Source organism: Cariama cristata, unplaced genomic scaffold (genome assembly GCF_000690535.1).
Source record: "Cariama cristata isolate BGI_N322 unplaced genomic scaffold, ASM69053v1 scaffold10292, whole genome shotgun sequence".
Taxonomy (NCBI): Eukaryota; Metazoa; Chordata; class Aves; order Cariamiformes; family Cariamidae; genus Cariama; species Cariama cristata.
The window spans coordinates 84,459-107,522 of record NW_009605543.1 but is presented as its reverse complement, the minus strand read 5'-3'; the positions used below and the strand labels follow the sequence as shown (position 1 = coordinate 107,522).

The 23,064-nt window shown below is 41.3% G+C and overlaps 1 protein-coding gene across 1 annotated transcript in view; it reads left to right on the top strand.

Moving 5' to 3' along the window:
* The window catches only part of GRID2 (glutamate receptor, ionotropic, delta 2), a 228,769-nt gene that overhangs the window by 129,359 nt on the left and 76,346 nt on the right, over nt 1–23,064 (top strand). Inside the window, exon 10 of the mRNA XM_009696005.1 lies at nt 4,271–4,466. Coding sequence (XP_009694307.1) covers nt 4,271–4,466 — 196 coding nt within the window. The remainder of the gene's footprint in view (nt 1–4,270; nt 4,467–23,064) is intronic.

Below are 23,064 nucleotides of genomic sequence, written 5' to 3'. Positions count from 1 at the left end.
ACCTATGAACCAAGCTGGAGGCAAAGTAGTTATAAAAATTGTTTCTTCTGGAAAGGAACCTCAGTGGTTTAATAATTTTATTAGTTCTGCCAAGGTTTGTCATTTCTCTTTGCTTCGCTGTACCTTAGCTGCTGGGTTGTGAATGTCGTACCAGTAGTCTGCAGAGTTGCAGGTTATAACAAACAGTTTCTGAAGGAGGTCATATATATTTTGATCCCATTTGACATGTTTGTGTGAGGGGATGAAGTCACTTGGTGTGATAGGTCTTTTCCATTTTTGCAGCTTGCCTACGCAGCAGCATACACACACGTACACCTCAAAGGCTGCAAAATCTCTTTCTCGCTCCTCAGCGCAGAGCCGGGTGAACCAAAACTTGGGGTTTGCTGCTGACAGCAGCGTTTAGTGCATCCGTGGAGTTTACACTCATACTTGTCTTGCTCTTGGCCTCTTGCCATCATCTTCTCAGCATAGAGCAGCACCTACATCTGTGCGAAGATGCAGAGCAGGGCAGCTGGGAGGAATCCTGTGTTTTAGGATAGCACACCAAACAGTAACGGATGGCAGTCGGCAGCTAATGCCAGACTTGGCAGCCACAACATACCTTCCTGAAGGCATCGACATAATTCTCCTCCTTGTTATTTCCCTGCTGGTGATGCCTTTGTGTGTGATAGCAGTCTTGCTTGCTTCTCCGACTGTTTGTGCTATGCCTCCCAGCCCCGATTGTAGTACACTTCTGGACTAACCGCTCGTGCCTTCTGTTGGTCTGCCTTTCTGAAAATAGCAAGGTTGCTTCTATAGCCACAAGATATACAGAGAAGCTGTTTAGCTTTCGTGCTGTTTCTAACCATACTGTTTTGTGGCAGCAGCTACACATATCATTTATATACCAGTTAGCAAGAATATTTCAGAAAAATGCTTTGTTGCTTGTTGTATCAGAAATTATGTGGCTATACAGAGTCTTGTAAAGTAATGGTTGCAATTTTGCTAGGTGCTGTCCCTAGCAATTGGAGACTCAGTAAATACTTTTTGTATACTTTTCTAGCAATATAGATGACAAATAACACAGCAATTACAGGACACTACAATATGCGTCCTGTGACAGTTCATTGCACTTCTGAGCACTGCCAGGAGATACAGAACTGCATTGGCAGCAGCAGCAGTAACACAGAATGGATGAATATAGTACGTTGTGTTTATCTAGTGCCTTTCATCGGTGATGCTTTTGACAGATAGACCGGCAATGCAACAGTAACACACCTGCTTCTACACCACATTTTACCTAATGGTGAAACAGAGAGAAACTCTCACCAAGGCCCACTGCCATCTACCAGGGCACCTTTCTGCAGAGCCGTGCCCTGGCCTGGGTCGTTGCGGGGGTTTTTTCCTCCCTAGGTGCAGGACTGTGCATTCATCCTCGCTGAATTTCACACCACTCCCGGTAACTCATTCCTCCAGCCTTTCTAGGTCCGTCTAAACAGCAGCCTGTCCTTGAGCAATCGACTGGTCCCCTAATGTCATGCCATCTGCAAACTGGACAAGAGGGTGCTTACTCACCCCCCAGGTTATTGGTAAAAATGTGTCCCAGGTTAGACCTCTGTTACCACAGAGGTCTGTTACCAGCCTCCAGGTGAGCTACCCCACGAGCCTGGTTATCCAACCAGGAATTTATCCATCTGGTTTCTCACCCAGCCTGATCTAATGACCTAATTTGAATACAAGGAGATTGTGGGAGACAGTATTGAAAGCCTTGCTAAAGTAAAGGTAAACTACATCCATTGCCCTAGTCTTGTCCACAAACCAAGTCATTTTACTGTAGAAGGCAACCAGACTGGTCAGGCATGACCTACCTTTGGTAAATAGATGTTGACTGCTCCCAGTCAGCATGTTCTCCTTCATGTGCTCAGAAATGAGCTCTGAGAGGACTCACTCCATGGTGTTGGATGACCACCCTTAATTCCGTGAATCATTTTTTATCTTTTTTGAATAAAGTCTGGACATTTCCTTTCTCCTGTGGTCAGAGATCTCCTCCAATCTCTTTCACCTTTCAAAAACCAAAGCAAGCAGCTTTGCAAGGACATTGGCCAGCTCTCAGCACACTTTGACGCAGGCTGCCAGGTCCCATGGAATTCTATGGGTCTACTGCTCTCAATCAAGCCCTGCCTTGTCTGGATTTACCTGACCACCTATTGCTGATTGTTCATGGCCTCCTTGATCCCTGCCTCTAGTCACAGAGACCTGGGAGACCTTGTTGGGGAAGAGTGAGGCAAAAAGGCATTGAGCACCTCAGCCTCTGCTGTCCCCATCAACAAGTCCACACTTTCCTTGTTCAGCCTCTTAGTTCTGCAAAAACTGTTCTTGTTACCCTTGAAGTCCCTCAAGAGTTTCCACTCTAGCTGAGTAATGGCTATCCTAATGCTATCCAGAGTTGCCAGGAACTCTTTCTAAATTCCTCCTTTGTAGCCCATCCATACTTCCACCTTCTGTATATTGTTTGAGGAGATGAAGGCCTTTTTTAAATTCTTGGGAGTTTTTAGTAACTTCAAAGTGTAATAGATGATTGAATTGCTTTCCCTGGAGAAACCTGCCTGGTGTCTATGTCTAATCTTCAGGACTGATCTTTAAAATTGTATCAATCCTTATTTCAGATTACCACTAGAGCCTTTTAAATATATTTACTGCTTCCCTTTCACACACTGACTGTAATGAGGTTTCCCATTTTTACTAACAGCTCAAGGATTTCATATTTAATCTTTCAGAACTCATAGGTGTTTATCTGGACTTGATAATTATTTTTTTTTCACTTTTCAATTACAAATTAGCTGCAGTACTTATTCTCCAGATAGCTTAGTCTAGTAGAGTCTCACATTTTTCTTCCTAGAAAAGGGCATGTCTCAGTCCTCCGGTAGAAGACCAATATAGTTGGTTTCAGGAAAAGCTTCATCTAGCAGCTCGCCTTTGATGATCCCATATGTGTACTGATCCTTTGCAGGTTCCCTGCAGCTTATGTTCTTGAAGAGGAATGCCATCTTGTTGGAGAAAGAGGAGAAAGTTGTGGGCCTTTTAATACCGTTAGTTATTTACTCTTCAAATTATATTCCTTATGTTTGCTGTGTGTTACCTGCTTACAATTTAGCTCTTGATCAGTGTTTTTCTAAGCCCATATGTCTGAATTTCAAAGGACTTCTTTTTGACTCAATTAACCTCTAAACCTTTGTGTTTTCTGTGGCTGCAATGAGCTTTCACGATTTTCTATTACCTACTTTAAGACAGCATTCAGCCCATTGATCTGTCCCTAGGTGTCATCCACTAGATTTGTGCCGTTTATACAAAGTTAATTTTGTACCAGGAAAGCTGTAATGGGTTTTAGATAGCAGACATATTGCAGTAGTTATTTTGAAATTTTGATGAATGTCATTAAAGAATCAAAGGTATAGGAGACCAGTTCTATCATACAGGAAAATAAAGGCCAAGAGGAAAGGAGACTTTAAAGGGTTCTAACATACCTTTTTAAGTCTAAAGCAGGGTTGACAAAACCATTTTTGGGATGCTTTAGAAACTTCTAAAATGGTTAATTTTCTTGCTTATAGGGAATGGATAAGACTAGATAATACGTAAAGTAGAAGAAATTCATTAGACTAAATAACATGATATGTGATGAAAAGGTAATTCATGAAACCACAACAGAATTCTTCATATTGCTGAAAACAGTGTAGGATGCGACCTGTGTGATGGGTGCGCAGTGCAGTGCAGCAACACCACGAAAAAGCTGCTCTTCACTGTGTAACCCGGTGGCACATAGAAGTACTCAGCCCAGGTGCTTTGGGCTCGATTTGGTGAGTTCTGGTGCTAACACTCCTGCTCCCCAGCAGCGGGGTGGGTGGTGGCACCGTACTCTTGCAGGCAGCTACCCAACTTCTGTTGAACTTGCTGCATGTGGCTGAAGGGACTGCAATGCTTCCTCCTCTCCTTTGCCCCTGCTCAAAGGAGCTCACCATTTGACAGGGTCCTCTTACTCCTTTCTTTGTTCTCTTTTCATCTGTTTTCATTTTTTCCACCCCTTCCGTTCACTTCATACTCCTTGCGTCTTAAACCATAAAAACAATTTTTCAGTTCTCACTTTGTCTTTTATGAAAGATAAAAAATCAAACAACAAAAGAAACTGGCTTGACAGCCGTCTTCCTATGTGTTGCCCTTTGCTTGCCTGCAGCTCCTTCCTCTTCAAAATGTGGCTTCAAGTCTCCTGTGTCTCTTTTCTTCACCAACAATTAAGGTCTCTCCAGGATCTCTCAAGGCAGACGGATATTCCTTATGGCACTGTCTTGGACTCCGCAGTCTATGAGCACGTCCGAGTGAAAGGGATGAATCCTTTTGAGAGGGACAGCATGTATTCCCAAATGTGGCGGATGATTAACAGAAGTAACGGCTCGGAGAACAACGTCTTGGAGTCAACCGCAGGCATTCAAAAGGTACTGATATGCTTTACTTTTTGCTTCCCATTGGAGATGCTCTGCTGTAACACCACATTTGCTTAGTTGTTACTTTTAACTGTAAGGGATGCATTTGCGTCCAATGATCATGCCTGGTATCAATTTCCGCAAGCCCATTGCATCAGCACAGAGGATTGGGACTTCTCAGCTATGTAGCTTGTTTTCAACAACATTTTAAAATGTAAGTACCTAGAGTGTTTGCTCTGAAGAGGATTTATAGGTATGAGAGATGATTGTATTTGTCAGGATGCTAAATGGAAATAGGATCACTGGACTTATAACCCCAGAACACACGGCAATGTACTGTACAAAGCTTAAAGCACTTTGAATACAAGACATCGATGGACTTTTTTTTGTAGACTCCTGACACTGAAAATCTTGGCTTTCAGTTGTAGCTCTGAGTCAGGTATGTTTTGAGAGGCAGGCAGAAAAAGATGATCTGGCTTTAAAGAAAAGTCTCACAGCCACCTTCTGTAGCGGATTTAGCAGTGGGAAAATACTTATAGAGGAGGAGTCAATTTTTGTAGGTGCATTTGTGAGTGCAATTGTTCCCTCCCATGTTTTTGGTTGACAGCTACAGCTTTTATAAGAACACTAGTTCATGAAAGGGTTCAGTATGAGAGTGATAATGGGTTAATGAGTGACTGCATACAAACTTTTTCCCTACCATTGTATCTTCATATTCAGAGTTTTAAAATCAAATCTGAGAATTACCATATTTTATAGATTTTTATTTTAAACTTCAAAATGTGAAGATTGATTAACGCAAATATCCATGAAGTTGTGTGTTTGCTTGTTTTAAGCTTGGTTTAGAGACTTCTAAAAATCCAGACAAGCTCTGCCTTTTGTCTCCACTAAAATCCATTTGCCAGGAAAGCCTGTAATTTCTGGTGTTTTCACACTGGATGCAAACACGTAAGAGAAAAGAGTATGTTAAAAAGAATGATGAAATCACTGGTGATCTCTTGATAATAAAAGAACTACAAAATAACAAATATTCTTTGGAGTTTTAAAAATCACTAATCTACCATCTGTATAGCTGAGATCATACTTTCTCCTCTGAAGGACTAAGCAGCATGAAAGAAGAGGCAAGAGAGGCTCTGGGGAACTGCACTTTTGAAACCCCTTTAAATAAAGTTATAAGCTGAAAAGGCAAGCAAAAAAAAAGGCAGTCTGAAGATTTATTGACTAGAGGAAATTGCTTTTTTTGAGAAAATATATTTTAGCTCAGTTTGTAAGTGGCTGATAAAGCTGGGTTTTACCTTTTGTGTAAAAAAAAAAAAAAAAAAAAGCTGCCCTCCCGGTTTGCCTTCCCAAGTTATACTAAGGGTTTCAGAGGAATCAAAAACCAGAGCACGTCAAACACAGCTGCGTTGACTAATGGCTTTTAGCTGAAGCAAACCAACCAGTGTATCATGCTAGCAGGTAATTCCAGATTACAGTCTTTGATTTCTCATTCCTGGAAACATGGCAGTTGCTGTCCTAAGACCTACAAACCCAGAAATATCTGAGTTCTTTAATTTCCCGTGCCTCTGCTTCCTGGGAATAAGCACTTGCAAATGATGATGTTGAAAAACCAAGTTGCAGTAAGCGAGCAAGCCAACCACCCTCCAATTTTAAAATATCAGAGGGCTCAGGCCCAATTGTAATGAAAATATATATCCGCCTATGTGTGCTGTTTCTCCCTTTTTTTCACCTTACCGGAAAAAATGACACAGAAAAAGATTATTTGCCAGTTGCTGTTCACACAGAATCTTTTGGGAGACTTTATTTGGCCTGCTCAGGAAAAAAGCTGGATGAAGAATGTGATGTTAAAAGCTAATCTTGGGCAAGGAAAATTAATATTTAAAAAGGTAGCTGATAAGAAGCAGAGATTGTAATCTCTGTAATACACTTCAAAAAAATGAAAACATTTCAGAGGAAAGAATTCATGGGTCCCGTCAGCCTATTTATATACTTCATAATGTTCTTTGGGGTCTTGAACGAATTTAACTGGCCACGTCAGAGCTCTTAACTCAACCAGATTATAACCCTGGCCAAGCTAAGCCAACAGGTCTCCCTCCGTGCTTCATTTTGCTCCCACCATTAATCAGCACTAAAGCACAACTGAACAGCAGTTTGTCCAAGCTCTCCGACGCCGTTACCTCAGCACGCGTTCCTGGAGTGCCAAGTGAGGGCTGAGACTTAACGAGTGCTTCCAAACGGGTACGGGGAAAGGGATTTCTACTGGGCTGCCTAATGACCGTGAAGGGACTGTGACAGGAGGGACCCCGTGGGAGAGAGGTGTGCAGGAAGGGTGTTATGGACGCGGTGGACATGTTCTTCTTTAACAACATTCCCTGCTGCGCCCTCTCTGAGGTTAAATGGGGTTTGCGAGTAGCCATCACAGAAGATGCTTTGCCAAACATTTTTGTTATATCTTAAAGGTCCTTTAGTTTTGTCTTGCTTTTATTCTGCAAATTACAGTGGAGCTGGCACTCTTTGTATTTTGAGGAAAGGAGCAGTTTAATACTAACATATATATAAACAGGGGGAAGGGGAGAGGGATCAACCGCTGATTTACTTGTCGCATCATACGGCTCGCTCAGCAGGACTGCACGCTTGCTGTACCAGTGACTTCACGGGGAATGACACCTGTGTGAGGGAAAATACAATACAGCCAAATGACAATGATTGCGTAGTCCCATTTTGCATCGGGCAATGTACCGCTTGGACCTGCTTTTCCTGGCAGGAGGGCAGAGCAGACAAATAAGATGGGAAGATCGTGTTGTTGTAAGCCTTCAGGGTTTGGTATTTATTGGTCCTGTTCTTCTCATAAATCAGATGCAGACGTATCACTGTGTGCGCTCCTATTCCATCCATAGTGAACAGCTATATCCACCATCAGGTCTGGTTAGAGAGCAGCTGGGTAGATTTACTCTGAAGAGAGAGCAGAGTTTTAAACACCTCAAACAGGAGACAGCCTGAAAAGCACAGGCACTTTAGATATTTTCTGCCACTTATTGCCTCTTGTTTTCTCAAAAGGCAACAAAAAGCTCTTGAAGATCTGAATTGAAGGCAGGGAAGCATTCAGTTGTTTGTCTTCCTGCTCTGTCAAATCAAAATAGATGGGGAGGTAGCTGTATTCCTATATATGCTTGGATTATCCTGGAGAATATTCACTTTTATCTTCTTTTTTTCTTCATTATTCCTAAGTGTTTCATGTATCTCAAACTGATTTTCCTTTTTTGCATGGGTTAGGAAATATGCATCTCATTCTGTCAAAGGAATCTCTATTTTCGCAGAAGTTATTTATTCGGAGAGGATTTACAAAGGCGTAAGTCATGCCTGCTTAAGCATTCATTGAGGACTCCAAGAAAAATCATTTAGGCTTAAACATATCACATTACATACCTCTTTATGTCTTCTTAAAAAGCACATTACCCTGCTTAATCCTTTACAAGCACCACAGGCTTTCCTATCGTCGGAACTATTCCCATTTAAAATATAATGAAGCGCTTCCATTGTGCCCCTGTCTGCTCTTTCTTCCCCGGAGTATAATAGTGCCTAATGCCCTATCCTACCCACCTTGTTCCTCTGAACACGATACCATAGCCTCCCGTGTCTGCATTTTTCTCAGCACTACAAAGTGGCAAATTCCTTTCCCAGGCTGCATAGGCAGAATCCGAATACGTTTGAAACCTCTGTCTATTTAACTCTAACTGCAAAATATTTAGCTGGTAGGAAAGTTGTGAATGACTGTCAGGTGAAATAATGCTGCTGGATGGTACATTAAAAGAAACTCCTGTTAGGCTATCGTAATATTTCCTCTTCAACTTGCACACAGTATCAAAAGGAATTTAGTCTTCAGATTTTGACTTTCTTGTGATCCTACTTGCATTGCCAGTAGAAACATGCTAGCAACTGCTGAGCCCGTTTGTTTTCCCTGGACACCGTGGATGGCACTTTTACCTTCCTGTGAATACTGTAATAGTAATAATATTGTTTAAACTACCTATAAATAGGCCATAGCAAAGCTTTGCTAAGGTGATTTGTCTGGGGAAGAAAAGGATAATAATGATTTGCGATTCTGTGCTAGAACAAATTGTTAATAACCGGACATGGTTACTCTTAATTTGTTTTCAGCAGTAGCAACAGCATGAAGATTTCTATTGATGGGCCAAAAAACTCCTGAATTAACTAATTATCCAGATTTACTCACAAATTTGCCATTGGAATTGCTGTTCTGGTGGCAGATACACTGATCTTACCACCAAAAAAAGTCTAGTTAATATATGCAAGTCCATACATCTTTGTTGTGAACATTTCTGACCATGCAGTTGGCCAGTAAAAAGACACTGAAAACAAGAGATAACCAAGACAGACTTTTTGGATATTGGATCTGTACTGTGATTCAGCATTTTGACAGTGGCTAAGAAACCGATAGGCAGCAAAAAAGGCAAGAGCGTGTCAAAATGCTGGGACTGTACTCCAGTCCCCCATATATCTTAATTCATGACAAGGGGATCAGCTACACTCTGCAGCTCTTGGTTAGCAAACTAATTATCAATCCCGGCACTGGTCCCCTCGTTCCCCTCTGCCTCCAGAGATGATGCTTCTTGGGCAGATGAGATGTTCTGTTGCTGCTCCACAAGTAATGAGGTTCAGGAGTACTCTTAAGACTTTGACGTGTTTGGCCCCACAGGAGCAGCTACAATTTATCTATTTTGCAATTACCGTCCTCTGCACAGCCCACGACTTGGAGCTGACAAGTGCCTGGGGGGTACCAAATGCACCTGCTGTCCTCACTTGGTGTTATCATAGGTGGTTTGGCCCCATCTTATTTGTCATATAGTGTCCTTTTCCTGGAAAGCAAATCTCAGCATAAAACCTGAGCCAGATTTACTAGTGAAGTGTTGTTAATAATGACAGGAGGAATGCCTGATGCACTGACACTAGCATGTTTAATGTCTCATAGCTCGTCAACAGGTCAGTTTATGGGGGTGGTGAAGTGGGGTATATTTCATTGTAAAGCATATTTCTCACAGCCTTTCCACAAATTGGCTTCAGTTTGCATGAACCAAAAGAATAATCAGCCTGGAGGAAGACTTTTGTTCCACCCCACCCCCCCCGATAATCCCATCTATCTTTGCTTCCATATCCAGGGCTTAAACAAACTTGCAGCAGTGCAAAAATTTACAGTCCTGCCCAGAAAGCAGTACAAACACAGTGCGGCGTTACTTTCAGGTGTTATCAAAAGGCTAATAGTTATCTGGATTAGCTTAGGGGTCAATGTGTTTTGGATGTATAATAACCAATCTGTGACAGTTAACAGAGGGTGAAGAAGATTCTGTGCATAGCTTTAAAAATGAAAAGTAAAACTGTTTTCCTGCTGCCTCATTTTCTCAGATTTCAAGGTAGGCTCCATAAAAGACTTGCTCTCCCTCACAAATGCTCCTAAGTATATACTAAAGTTTTATCTAACTTTGACTTTCTAGAGAGTTTTCACAGGTTTTATCTGGAGTAGAACACCTGTAAAAGTTATTTTCCGCAGAGTTTGGCTTTATTCAAACAAAAATGTCAGTCAAAATTTGAGTCAGCCTACATATCAAGAGATGGATCTACACAGATGTGTTCATCCAACAACAAAGCAAACCAGCCAGTGCTGTAGTCCTTTTGTCTCCAAAGTTTCCTGAAAATTTTATCTGAGTTCATCTTCTCCTGTTTCATCTTACGTGCTCCCAAATGCACCTTCCCCCTTTTGTTCTCACTGAAATGCCATCTAAGTTGCCCATGGCTTCTGTTCAAAGGTCAGTCTGCATATGCCTGCCAGTCACTTTAACAGCCTCAGATGTCCCTGACTGATGTCCTGCTGTGGTGCCATGCCGTTCTACCTTCCATGACTGTGCTTGCTCTCTCTCTTATCTCTCTGTTATTTTGCAAAATTTTCCCAATCTGTTACCCAATTTTTGTGGGCCATCCTACATCCAAGACCATAGTTTTTTCTATCTGTAGCTCATCCCTGAGCATTCTCAAGTCCATACAAATTCTTCTAGTAGCTCCAGGGAGACAACTTGCAGTTCTGCTTCTGTTACACTGAACTGAGCTCCTTTTATCTGAAATAAAATTTGTGTGTTTTCCTCTACTGTCTTTTCATGTCTGACCACTAACATAGTTCAACCTAAAACCTACAGTAGCTGACCTCATCATCTTCATTTTCTTTCCTGTGGTTTTCTGTTGCTGAAGCTTGTGTGTCTATTTAAGTTTTGCCAATTCACCTTCTATAATATGTCTATGATTTACCCATACAACCTCCAGTCCATCGCTTCAGTAGTTTTCAGTGCTGTTTTCTGGGGCCTTTATAAAGCATTCTTTATGCATTTAGTTCTGTTGAAAATGCTTGTGGGGGAAAAAAAAAAAGAAATTGTCTTGAATTTCAAGGCCATTCATGGTCGATTCTGACTCTCCCTGTAGCTTTCTCATTTCTGAATTGGAAATCATTCATTGTGAGCTTCCAGTGCAACTCCTTTTTCAAGCAAACATCTTTATGCTCTCTTCCATAAGGTATGAAGTTTTCCCTCAAGACAGTAGTCTTGTCTTTTCTTGAAACTCCTTAACACTCTCCTTTGTTATTACACTAACAAAAACCGTGACAACCCAGTCTCTGGTGGACTACGATCGCTACCCATCAACTGAGCAGCACTGTTTCGTTGTTTCTTTATGCTCTTTCCCGTCATTTGGCTTATTTTATAAATGCCAAATAAGGGAGGAGAGAGGAACTTGCACTATAGTCATCTAAATAGTATCATAGATGTGATGTGGATGAAACTAAAGAACTACTGTACCCCAGAATGAACTAAGTTAATGAACACAACCATTATCAGATGAAGAGTATTTCTCAGAAAACAACCTCTCTCTGTTTGACCTTTCAGCCTTCATCCTCAAAGGAAAGCTACAGCCTAACTTTGAAAGATGAACATGGGAGCTAAAGTTCGTAAGAGTTAGATACAATATAAAAGGATAGGGAGAAAAAAAAAAGATTTTATTGAGCAATAGGTCCGTATTATCTCTCATTTTCTCCAGCTTCAGTGGTGCCAGCTACATATTTCTCTTGAATTATCTCATTGATTAACATAACTGCATTAATCTCAGAGTCGGTTTTCTAATATTGAAGTTTTCTGCTTGTTTTCAGAGAAGGTTTGTTTACCTGAAAGCTTGGTTATTTAGGGATCCCCCATTAGATATATCCCTTCTTCTGTTCCAAAGGTAATTCTGTCTTAAAACTTTGCTTCACTTAGATCCTTACACTGCCATGGCTACATCTATGTTCCCATCATGTGTAACTTTAGATGCCTAATTTAGATGCCCAAGTTTCTTTCCCAGTTATCATAGACAGACAATTTCCTTCTCTAGAGAGTGGCTGAAAGTGCCTAAGCTTGGAACTTATTTTTCTTAGTGGCTTATTTTGAACAGTACCTATCAAAGTAAAGTCATATTCCATGACTGGAAATGGCAATAAACATAAGAAATAGCAAAATACACCCTGAGGAACTAATTTTGCTAGAATCCTGTACAATTGCATTCTGCAGAGAGCTGAGTCCAGACTTTTCAGCTGGAGAAAGGATGGCTGACGGCCCTTTGAGGAGCGAGCGTGGGATGGGGGGTGTCCCCACCCTTCATCCTGATGCCCAAATACAAAGCTGAGTACTTCACGCCTTAGCCCGTTTCTAACCCTGTAGTCATCTTTTTACATGGCGAAACAGTCCAGAGAGGAAAATAGATTCCTTTGTCAGTGGAGATTTCACTTGGGGTCTCTTGTGTAGAAGCGGACTAGTTAGGGTGGCGTCATGAGAGAAACACCTGAAGTGCATCCCTGTCCTGACAGCAGGAGACCAGCTCCGCAGGAGTGTGCGGGTGGCTGCTACTATACGGCACATGGCGCATTGCCAGGCATTTGGTCTAAAACAATCCTCATGCACATGCAAAAAGTAGAAATAATTTTGTGTTAAATAGCCCTCGGTCTCTACGTGTAGAGATAACAAATAGGAGTTCCTCCCCCCCCCTTTTTTTTTTATTACATTTCTGGAGAACTTTGAATATTTCTGATAGGTGGGGAAGGTAGGACTGCTTTGCCAGCGAGTATCGCTAAACCACAACCTGCAGAGCAACTGCTCGTGGCTACCTCTATGAGGAGTTTGTAGCCGGCAATGCTTAGCTTATACCCTTTATATCCCCTTGTGTAGTGTACAACTTTGGGAATCACTGCCAGAGTAGTATGTATCCCCATTTGTTTCCGTGGCCATATCACATCTGAATACCATAATCCCGAGCTTTATATATGAGAAACTTTAAATTTCTGAATAACTAAGCAGTGTAAGTGCTGCTTTCATTTGCACCGGCAAGTGATTAACTGTAGAAATTCTGAGCTCCCTCCTCAAGCTGGGATTTTTAGAGGATGGGAAATTTTGGAAGGGAGCAGGGAGTAAGAAAACTGACAATTAGGAAATAATTTAAGAAAAAGAGTGCATTTTCAGTCAGTGATTGTAAAAGCTGAGCATGAGTATGTCAGGATAATGCTCAAAGGAAGATTTTTTGCTAGCAGCATTTGTTGCTGAAGTTTTCTCAGCTGGCCCCACTCCGTACTAGGGAGGCACCTGTTAGAAAGGGTGGCATAAACAGGAAAGGATGCGGAACCCACCACCACAAACAAGTAGCTTAATTTGTGCCGTTTGGGTCTAACAGAGCAATGCTATTGTCATATTCTGTAAAAATAAAAGGTTTCTGAGTATTTACTATGTGATGAGTGCATTTATTATGCATTAGCACAGGAGAGGTCTGAAAGAGAAAGAGCTCTCCCGGGTGCTGTTACAAACCATCTCGTGAGTAAAATACAGGCTTTAGTAAAGAGTGCGAAACTGGAGACGTCTTTATGGATATGTTTGTGGCAAAAGGGAAGTTCTGCTGCATGTTACTCTCTCAATTAAAACCAAACAAGATGATGGTCTCTGTTCCATTTATCAGCTGCAGAGGCCAGGAAGGGTTTGGGAGAGGAAGGTTCTTTGGGGCAGAAAGGGAGTGAGGGGGCAGTTTTGTAGGGTGTCGGTTGTCATTTGGGCACTGCTGCTAGAGTGACGTTGATCCCGACGTGGCATCTTACAGTGAAAGCATGTTGGATATATATAATGAAAAAGCAATACGGGGAAACTTTTGCTAGATAATAAACTTTTGCTGCTTTTTCCAACTCATAAATCTATTTCTAACGCAGTTGCTAAAATTGTATGTACTACCTTCCTAGGCTCTTCCATCTGTGGCATTGCCTTGGCAAAAATGAGTATCACCAACAGCTGTAAGTGACCCAAAACTGCAGAGGGATGAGGAAGCTGTGATGCTAGCAGAGCAGTGAACTGCCCCTGGCGTGTCAGCAGCTTGTGGAGGGATACACCTTTTGGTGGATTTTTGAGTAGCGTGTACGTTATCTCAGGTTTTATCACCGCAGAGTGACTTTGAGCTCAGCACTCGCCGCTCTGCTCTGTTAGTGCCTGGTGTCTTCAGAAACTGGGTGTGCTGTTTGCATGTCATTCCACTTTGGCAAGTGGTCATTTATTTTGATTTAGCAGGAATTGGAATGAATATGTCATAACAAGTCCTGTAATTTTTTAGGCCTCTGAGATTGCTCTTTATTAAATAAGAGAGATTCCTGATGGAAGTTACAGACTCCTAAGAATCTGCTTTTGTAGTCTGGTCACATCAGATGTGGGCCATTTCTGTGCAACCTATGAGGAAGCAAAGCTTGGGATGAGTAAAATGTCCCCTTGAAGCATTTTTTGTTACTTCTTCAGGTCACTTCTTGTAGCCATTTTCCTGTGGGAGCGTAACGAAAAGATTTGAATTCATGCAGTTTAACAACCACACATTTTCTTTCGTGCCCAGCTCTAGTTCCATATCCCTTTTTCAGAGCCATCAGTGCAAAAGGTCTGTCGAAAATTGTTGCCTTAGGGAGAAATAGAAATTTGGATTATGTCTCCTCTGTTGATTCCTCCTGTCCTTCCCCTGCTTTTTGTAACTCACTCATGCAAAGGCAGTAGTAAAGCCACAGCTCCCTCGCCGAACCTTCTCTGTGGCTCGTCTCCCTTCCCTTGGCAGACAGATGTGTCTGTGCTCTGATTCCTCATTTTGGCTTCTCATTATCCTAAGAAAGAAAAACTCCATAAAGTGCCTGACGGAGAAGAGTAGTTTGGCATTTGGAGCACTCTTGTTTGGCTACAGGGGACACGAAAGGTATTAGACATCTATTATTCTGGTCCTGTGAGCTCTTATTTCTTCATTTTATCTCCATTAACTGAGTGCTTTTCCTACAGAGGTTCTGTAACATTTCCAGGTTCATGAAGATGAATAACACCATCCTACCGAGGGTGTCTGGGGACTACATAGACTCCTATGCAGCTCCAGCAGCCTCAGCTCATTCTTTTCCTTCTGAATTCTCACTTCACTTTGTTCCCTCTCTCTTACATTTTCACTTTTCTGCTTTTTGCCCCTCTGTCCCTTCTGTTTGGATACCAGCTATTCCAACTTTTTCCCAGCTCTCTGAGCCTTTCTTCTTTCCACCCCACACCTCTCTACGCGGTCACGCATCCCCTTTGCTATCTCCATCAGCTGGCATTGTCTCAGTGTCATCTGTGCAATGAATTCTGCGAGTTTCCGTTTGCAACCAGATGAAGCTCTCCAAAGCTCTGCCTGACACTTTGAAGCCCAGTTGCAGGCTCGCAGTGTGGTGGGCTGCGCTGGGGCTGTATCACACATAGACCAGGGGAAATGCAGACTCTGTCTAATGATCAATAGATGGAGACAGGGGAGAGCACACTCTGGCTTCAGGCACAGAACGTGGTAATGTATTCGCTTTCTTGCTTAAATGTTTCCAGCTATCATTTATGTGTATTAACATATTTTAATAATACCCAAATATATTGTGATGCATTAAGAAATGCAAATGATGGGATTGAATGTAAGGTTGTTTAAAGGATATATCGACAGAAAAAAGACATCAAGAGAAGTAATGAGAAAGGGATGTATCGAACACGCTGTATATTCCAGCTCTAAAGCATGGTTTGGACTATGAGGCTGCAAGCCTAAAATGGTGAGAGAGGTAGAAGAGGTAACAGAGATATTTTTATTCCTATTTTTGGAGCTACTATACCAGTCACTCATAAAATGGTTTGACAGATTTATATAATTTCTGTTAGATAACTTGTTGCTCAACAAACAAAAAGTCTATTCTAGAGACCGGCAAATGCAGTTGCAGTGAGTAAATCTGTAACAAGGCCCCACTGTAAAAAATTTAATAGTCCCTCATGAAACATTCAGAATTTTTTAATTCTAATACTCTTACAGCTGTAATAGGAAAGCAAAAGAGGATAGTTCAAGGAGAACCTGCAGGTGGTCTGATAGCAAATTTTTAGACTATCATCCTTAAACAATCAATACATCAGCAGGCATATAGGTAGGTAATGCAATGCTAGTGAAGTAATAAGGATGGTGTGGGTAAATTAAATTGTAAACTAAGAAGCACTGGCAGAATACTTAGGAAAATCAACCTTTCTAGTCTCTAACATATATAAGTATCAAGTATCTAAGTACCAGAAGCTTTAATTAAAACAGATCATTGCCCTTAAATTCATCCTAGCCTCAGAACAGGAAGGAGGAGAAAATCCAGTGTGGTTTAAGATGTCATCTAGAGAAATAAAGCACAGAAAAGACTAATTTTTCAAATATAAAAGAAGAACTCTAAATTTTACCTACATGTCCCCAAAATGGTGCTTATGTTTACAAACTCCAGGTCTGTGCTTTTAAATACCTACATGCATTTAAATGCAAGTACAGCTCGTAGAGCCAGAGAGATCTCCAAGGTCTGATCTTAAAACATCTGGTCTGGGAGACTGGAGACTGAGCAGACTTTCACTGCTGGCTGCTTTTTGACATTGTCCTCAGTCATCTGATTATACACAGTGGGAAATGTTCTAGTAAATACTAGAACAAAACTGCATTTTGTTGGAATATATCAATTTACTGAACCCCAAGTGTTTTGAGAAAATAAAATGTTTATGTTGTAGTTAAGGAGGGAGAGAGGAGGAAGAGGACCAGTTTGAAGCACCAGATTTGGTGGTTCAAACTGAATAGCTGTTACACAAAAATAATTGGTGTCCTAGTCAGCAGAGTGCCAGAACATATGATTAACTTTTATGGGCTTAAACCATACTCATGCCATCAAAATCCTGAGGCTGGGCTGTAGGGAGTTATTTCTTTAAAGGACAATTCTAGTAAGCAGAAAGTCTCCAGAGAAGAGGCTGTCAGGCTGCACTAAGGTCTGGTGTCAGGACGTGATCAGCGGCTCTTGCAGGTGCTTTGCTCTCTACCCTTCTTCACTTGCCTCCTCTGGAGCGATGTGAAGTGTAAACACCCCTCTTTAGCTCCCACTAAATATTTCAGAGGGTTTCAAATCCCATTCAGCCAGAAGTTTCACACAGCTTTCGAGCTACCATCTGTGCAGGGCTCTGAAATCTGAGAGGGGAGTATTTTGAACTAAAATGGGATTTTGCGTGTGCATCGTGGCTGTGCGTACGGGCTGTGGATGGCTCCTGGGATGGACCGGAGAATAGCCCAGCAAGGCATTATTTGGGGTCTACCTTCTGACATTTTCTCTCTGAGCTCCTTTGTGGGTGTGCAGAGGAGCTTTTCTAAACATTTCCTAAACGGTGTTCTCGGCTCCTATGGGTTTTGCACGGTTATAGTCACCAACGTGGCAGTCCCAGCTGGGTAGAGTAGAGGATCAAATGGATGGAGAAAAATAGTTTTCTGTCTTCTGTAACTCAAACCTGCAAGACTGGTGTGTGTCAGTGGGGTACTTGCATAGGCAGCAACAAATGAAAATGATAAAAGACCTTTTATTCTCTGGCATCAGCCTGGCACCTTTCATATACAACAAAATCCTTAGAAAGGCAAACAAAATAACGTTTTTCTATACCACATATTACAATGCCTCCTGCTACTGTCTTTTTCTGACCTGATTCAAGCAATTGAGAGGATGTTTGCTGAGTGCTTTTCTTAGCAAGAAATGTAGATGCAGTGAACTTTCCAGCCATCAAGTTAAAAATTTAGAAGTAACAGCACAGCATTGAGGAAGGTATGCCAGGTAGGTAAGCTGGCTTTCTTAAAATCTGTCAACTAAAAATAAGGCTAAAATTCTTCTGTTAAATAAGCAGAATCTTTCCTTAGGCTGAAGAGGAACAATAAGTGGTTTTTTCACCATTTTATTCTCTATAGTTAAATTGCCAGCAAGCAGTTTATGTCTCTTTGTATTTGAATTAGGTGGCAGAGTTGTCCGGTTTGAAAATGTGACTACAATAAATCAGTTTCTTTTTAATAGCCAAGCTATGGGAGGAGAGGATTAAAGTGCCACATGGAGTATTTTAAGAAACATTTTAACCAGGCTGTAATCACATTTCATTCTTCTATCAGTTTGCATAAAATACCCAATCTAGATAGACTGCACAACTCCCTCGCTGGGATTGCAATGGCAGGAGAGGGTTGTTTACCATTGCGGGCTCTAAACTTCTCGCACTGCACAGGGGTTGATTGGTGGTTGTGGCTTTTTGCAGAATGGCTAGTTAATCAAATAAACCAGACCCCATTCCCTGCTGAATATAACAGAGGGAGGGATATAAATACCAGGGACTCTATCAAGATAGGTGGAAAATACAATGCATCTGTAATGAAAAAAACAGTAGATAAGCTGCTGTACTATACAAGTCTGTAAGTACCAAGGGGTGCTGGTCAGAACATCAATCAAAGAGAGCAAGCTTTGTTTGTTTTATCGCTCTGACCTCAGGACAAGATTTCCTTGTAATACCGTCATGGTTTAACCCCAGCCGGCAACTCAGCCCCATGCAGCCGCTCGCTCACTCCCCCCCTGTGGTCTGGGGGAGAGAATCAGAAGGGTAAAAGTGAGAAAACTCATCGGTTGAGATAAAGACAGTTTAATAGGTGAGGCAAAAGCCCCACATGCAAGCAAAGCAAACCAAGGAATCCATTCCCCCCTTCCCATGGGCAGGCCATGTTCACCCATCTCCAGGACAGCAGGGCTCCATCACGCCTGACGGTGACTTGGGAAGACAAACGCCATCACTCCCAACGTCCCCACCTTCCTCCTTCTTCCCCCAGCTCTATACGGTGAGCATGCCGTCATACGGTATGGGATAGCCCTTGGGTCATCGGGGTCAGCTGTCCCGGCTGTGTCCCCTCCCAGCTCCTCGCTGGTGGGGTGGGGTGAGAGGCAGAAAAGGCCTTGGCTGTGTGCAAGCCCTGCTCAGCAGTGACTAAAACAGCCCTGGGTTATCAGCACTGCTTTGGTCACAAATCCAAACCACAGCACTGTACCAGCTACTGTGAAGAAATTTAACTCTAACCCAGCCAAAACCAGCACAAATACCTTTCTAGGAAGAATTCTCAACCTGTGAGTAAACCAATCTAGTACATGTCACCTTCCCATTAGCGAGTCTTGTCCCTAACTGGGATACAAACTCCCAGGAAACCTCAAAATTTCTCATCAATCTTCCACGAAGCGCTGGCTGCAGTTGCTGAGTATTCCTTTGTGTAAGAGATGGATGGCCAGGGCATCTTTCTTGTGATTGATCCAAGGCACTGCAACATACCTGGGTCCAAAACAGTCTGAATTTGTGACCTCTGGGAGACAATGAAAAAAATAATCTCTGTCCTACAGCATGGAGAAATGACACAGGCTACCTTCCCACACTGCAGGTGGTCAGAAGAAGATGAGGAATCCAAATTTGAAAACCTCTAAATTTTGTTTCACACGTGGCGGGAGTTCTAAGCGTGGTTGTGTTTTCTGTGACACTTCAAGTATGCACTGGGGAAACTGCTGGACTGGGCCTCTCAACGGGCACTGGTACCCCGTCACCTCGCTCATGGGTCTTCATTGAGCATTGGTATGAGAGAGGATACCAGCCTGCTCATCCTATGTAGAGGAGAGGCACACAGCTACTCCTTGCTCAAAAGCAGAATTTGGCAGGAAAAAAATTAGGTGCTTATAAACAGCAATATCTTCAGAATCAAAATTTGGGCCTCAAGTGCTAAATTTTTGCTCAAGTTTTGTCTTTACACAGAAATTGTTACATGAATCTCTCTTGGAGTCCTAAATGTTGCAGTTCACAGCATAGTCTGGAGGCAGCACACAATAATGCACGTATAAACAGCAAAGGCGGGAATAATTTCTCACAACAGGAAAACGTAAGCATCAGTTAATGAATGTTTGCTTTCAGTCCTTCAGATGATGCTATTATTAAATTGAACATCTTTGCTTATGCTATACTTGTGCTGGAAGCTAAATGAAGGAGATGGTTTTCTTTAAACAGTATCTTATTCTTGATTAGCTTGATCATTAAATCATTTTGGATTTAACAAAGTGGGCGGCAGATGGAACACAACAAAGAGAGCAGAACAACAAAAAATGAAACATGATATGAGATCATGGAAAAGAATCAAAGTAGACAAACCCAAAAGTAAATCGAAAGAGCTCATACCAAAATTCTGGCTAAAATAATGACATATAACATACATTTGGGAATGACAACAATTGTGGAAAATACTCAGGGTATTATTTTATCTTTCCGTAGATGTCAATAACAATCTTAATTTAGAGAATTGTACTTCTGAATATGTCCTCTCATGCTGTGGTGTTGAGTCTCCCCACATTATCAGACATGATAGCGGTTTTGCAAAATTAAAATGGAGTTTAGTGGAAAGGAATGGAAACATTAGCCAAGCATGTCACTCAAGATCACGTAAATTCTTTGCCTCTGAAGGATTTGACCACCCTTCTTTCTGTGCCTCTCCATTCCCAAAGTAACGTCCCACTTTTCAAAATCTTGAATTGCCCAATTCAGCCTCTCATCAACTGGCTTCACCTGTTTCTGCACCTTCCTAGAACATCCCATCAAAAGTTTGCCCTGTCTTTCTACAACACCCTTTCTCACATCTTCAGAGTTAATTGCTCCCTACACCCAACATGAGAAATCTTTAGCTCAAATTTGGCATCCGTTGAAAACAGTCAGTGGTAGACCTTGTCTCTGTTTGTATTTACATCTGCCAATTTGGAAGCTGACTTGACTGTTCCAGACCTCGTGAACCAAGTAACCTGGAGGGAAAATCTCATAAGAGCAAGAATTACTTTACATAACAATATATAACATCCAGATCCATTCCTAGCTGAATGAAGACAAATTATATCCAAATAACACCCCATGACAAGTTTTATGTACATTATGTGACTGCAGTTTTGATTTAATCTTTACCATATTATACTCGAGCTAGAGATTTTTTTTTAATGTTTATTATGCTCTTGCCATATTTTATGCCTTTACCGGTCTGTGTTTTATCTCTCAGTTCATTCAGCTCGAATGTTGCCAGATCTAGGTTCTGCTCTGCGTGTGTGCCCCGCGTAGGTACAGAGTAAGTCCCTTGAACTGACTATTACTTATTCAGTAGCTGCCAAATGTAGATGCCTGTACTGGGCCTTAGATTCCCATTGAATTTGCATTATTGGGCTCTAAATAATTTGAAATACGACAAAAAGTATAAACGCAGCTAAAAAGAAGTCAAAAGAGGCAAGAGAAAATATTATTGTGGTTTTATCTTCTTCAGCTACAATAAAATACCCTCTTCATAGATATGTCACACATAAGATAAAGGAGGATATATTTTCCTGGCATTGTATTTCCTCTGCTTTCTTTTACACATCTTGGGAATTAAACTTTTCCGAAACTTTAACAGGGATGATACAGCAACAAAGATGCTACATTGGACTTGATGCAGATGTCCACCAGGAGCAATTATGTTTTCCGTTTGTGTCTGAAGGGATCATATTTTCAGAAGAAGAACCTATGCGTGTGCGTGCAGTTGCACTGCATGTGATGTTTTAGCGTAACTGAATACAGAAAGGAGATGTATCGACACCCAGAGCCCTGCGCAGCTGCGTAGCTCGTTGTGTGGGCTGTGCATACAGATGCAGGCAGGCAGCTGCTTTTCCTGAAAACTTGGTCAGGCATTTATCACCAATTTGTGAAAAGCTGTGTAGCATCCTTTAGTATCTCCCTAAACAAATGAAGAAGAAAATTATGTCTGTTGTTTTCCATTCAAAAATCCATACTGAAGGAATGAGGACCATGCCAAACAATAGACCTGCGCAAGTAAATATTTTATTTTTTTTTTTTGCTTTGGCAGCCAGTTAAGGCCTTTTCTCCACCCTTGCCACTGTGCTGGCAGCTCACGTGTTCCCAGGTGCACTGAAGTACTGTGGCTTCTGTCTAATTCTTCCAAAGCCAGAGAAAAACTTCTATTCTTCCCCACATTTAGTCTATATATTTGTCCAATGTACTGTTCCTCTTATGGCATAGTTCTGTAAAGGACACGTTATTTTTAACTTAGGTTATGATGTCAATGTAACAAACAAGCATCAGTTTAGATATTCGTTCTTCTTATAGTCAAGGTCCAATTTGTTTTTCAGCAAAACAAATAAGACAACACTGAATGAGATGACATTTCCTAACAAGGTAGTGGCATTTTTCAAGCCATTCCCACACAGATGCTAGGTGATACCTGCCGCACATTGGATGAAATGCTAGAATGCCACGTTGATGATTTTATGGTGTTATTGCTTGTGGTTTTCACTTTCCTTTCCTGTTGTTTGGTGCTAACTAATTAAATTATTTCATTCACTCCGGTAAGATACTTACTGATGTACATGAGTAGGTGGGCACTTAGCTGTCCGTGCTGCATGCAGAAATATCTGCTTTGCAAGTGTGTTGTGTAACTAAGGAAAATCTCAACTGATGTTGCTAATTCTAGATGAAATGCTACTTCATTTTAAGAAGGCAGATCAACTGATTGCATTGTATCATCACGATTAAAATTGAAAAACCCCTGTACCATCACTTTTTCCATTCCATAAATATTTTAACTCCACTTTTCTCATTACTCATCTCAAAGACACCTTGGCATTTTCATTAATGTAGTAGGACCAGAACAATTACTTGAATTTAACCCAATCATATTATATTTTTTAAAAGAACGTCAGTGACACAGGGTATACACATCAAACTCAAATTAAGAAAATAAATAAGACTGGCTGACTAATTGCATTGTATATTTACCAAAGAACTATTCTTCTTGTTTATGATATAATGAGATTTCATGGTATACTTTGTCAAAGTTTGAATCTGAGAGGCTCGGGCAAAACGTAAGGAAACATAAGTTTCTATGATTTAGCACACTTATGGGGAATGTAGAGTGAAGCGGGAAATACAATTCCTTATTGTATTAATGATTCTATTTATATATGTTTAGATTTTTTTTTAAGATGCCTAGAAACATAGATCAAGTAAGCCAGAGTGAGTTGTCATTAGGGATTTGTCTACCGGAATATTACAGTAATTGAAACTGAAACTGTGTAAGGAAGGAGGTATTTTTATAAAACATTGTTTATCTTTAAAAGCTCTAAAATTGTCAACATGTCATCATAGCATATTTC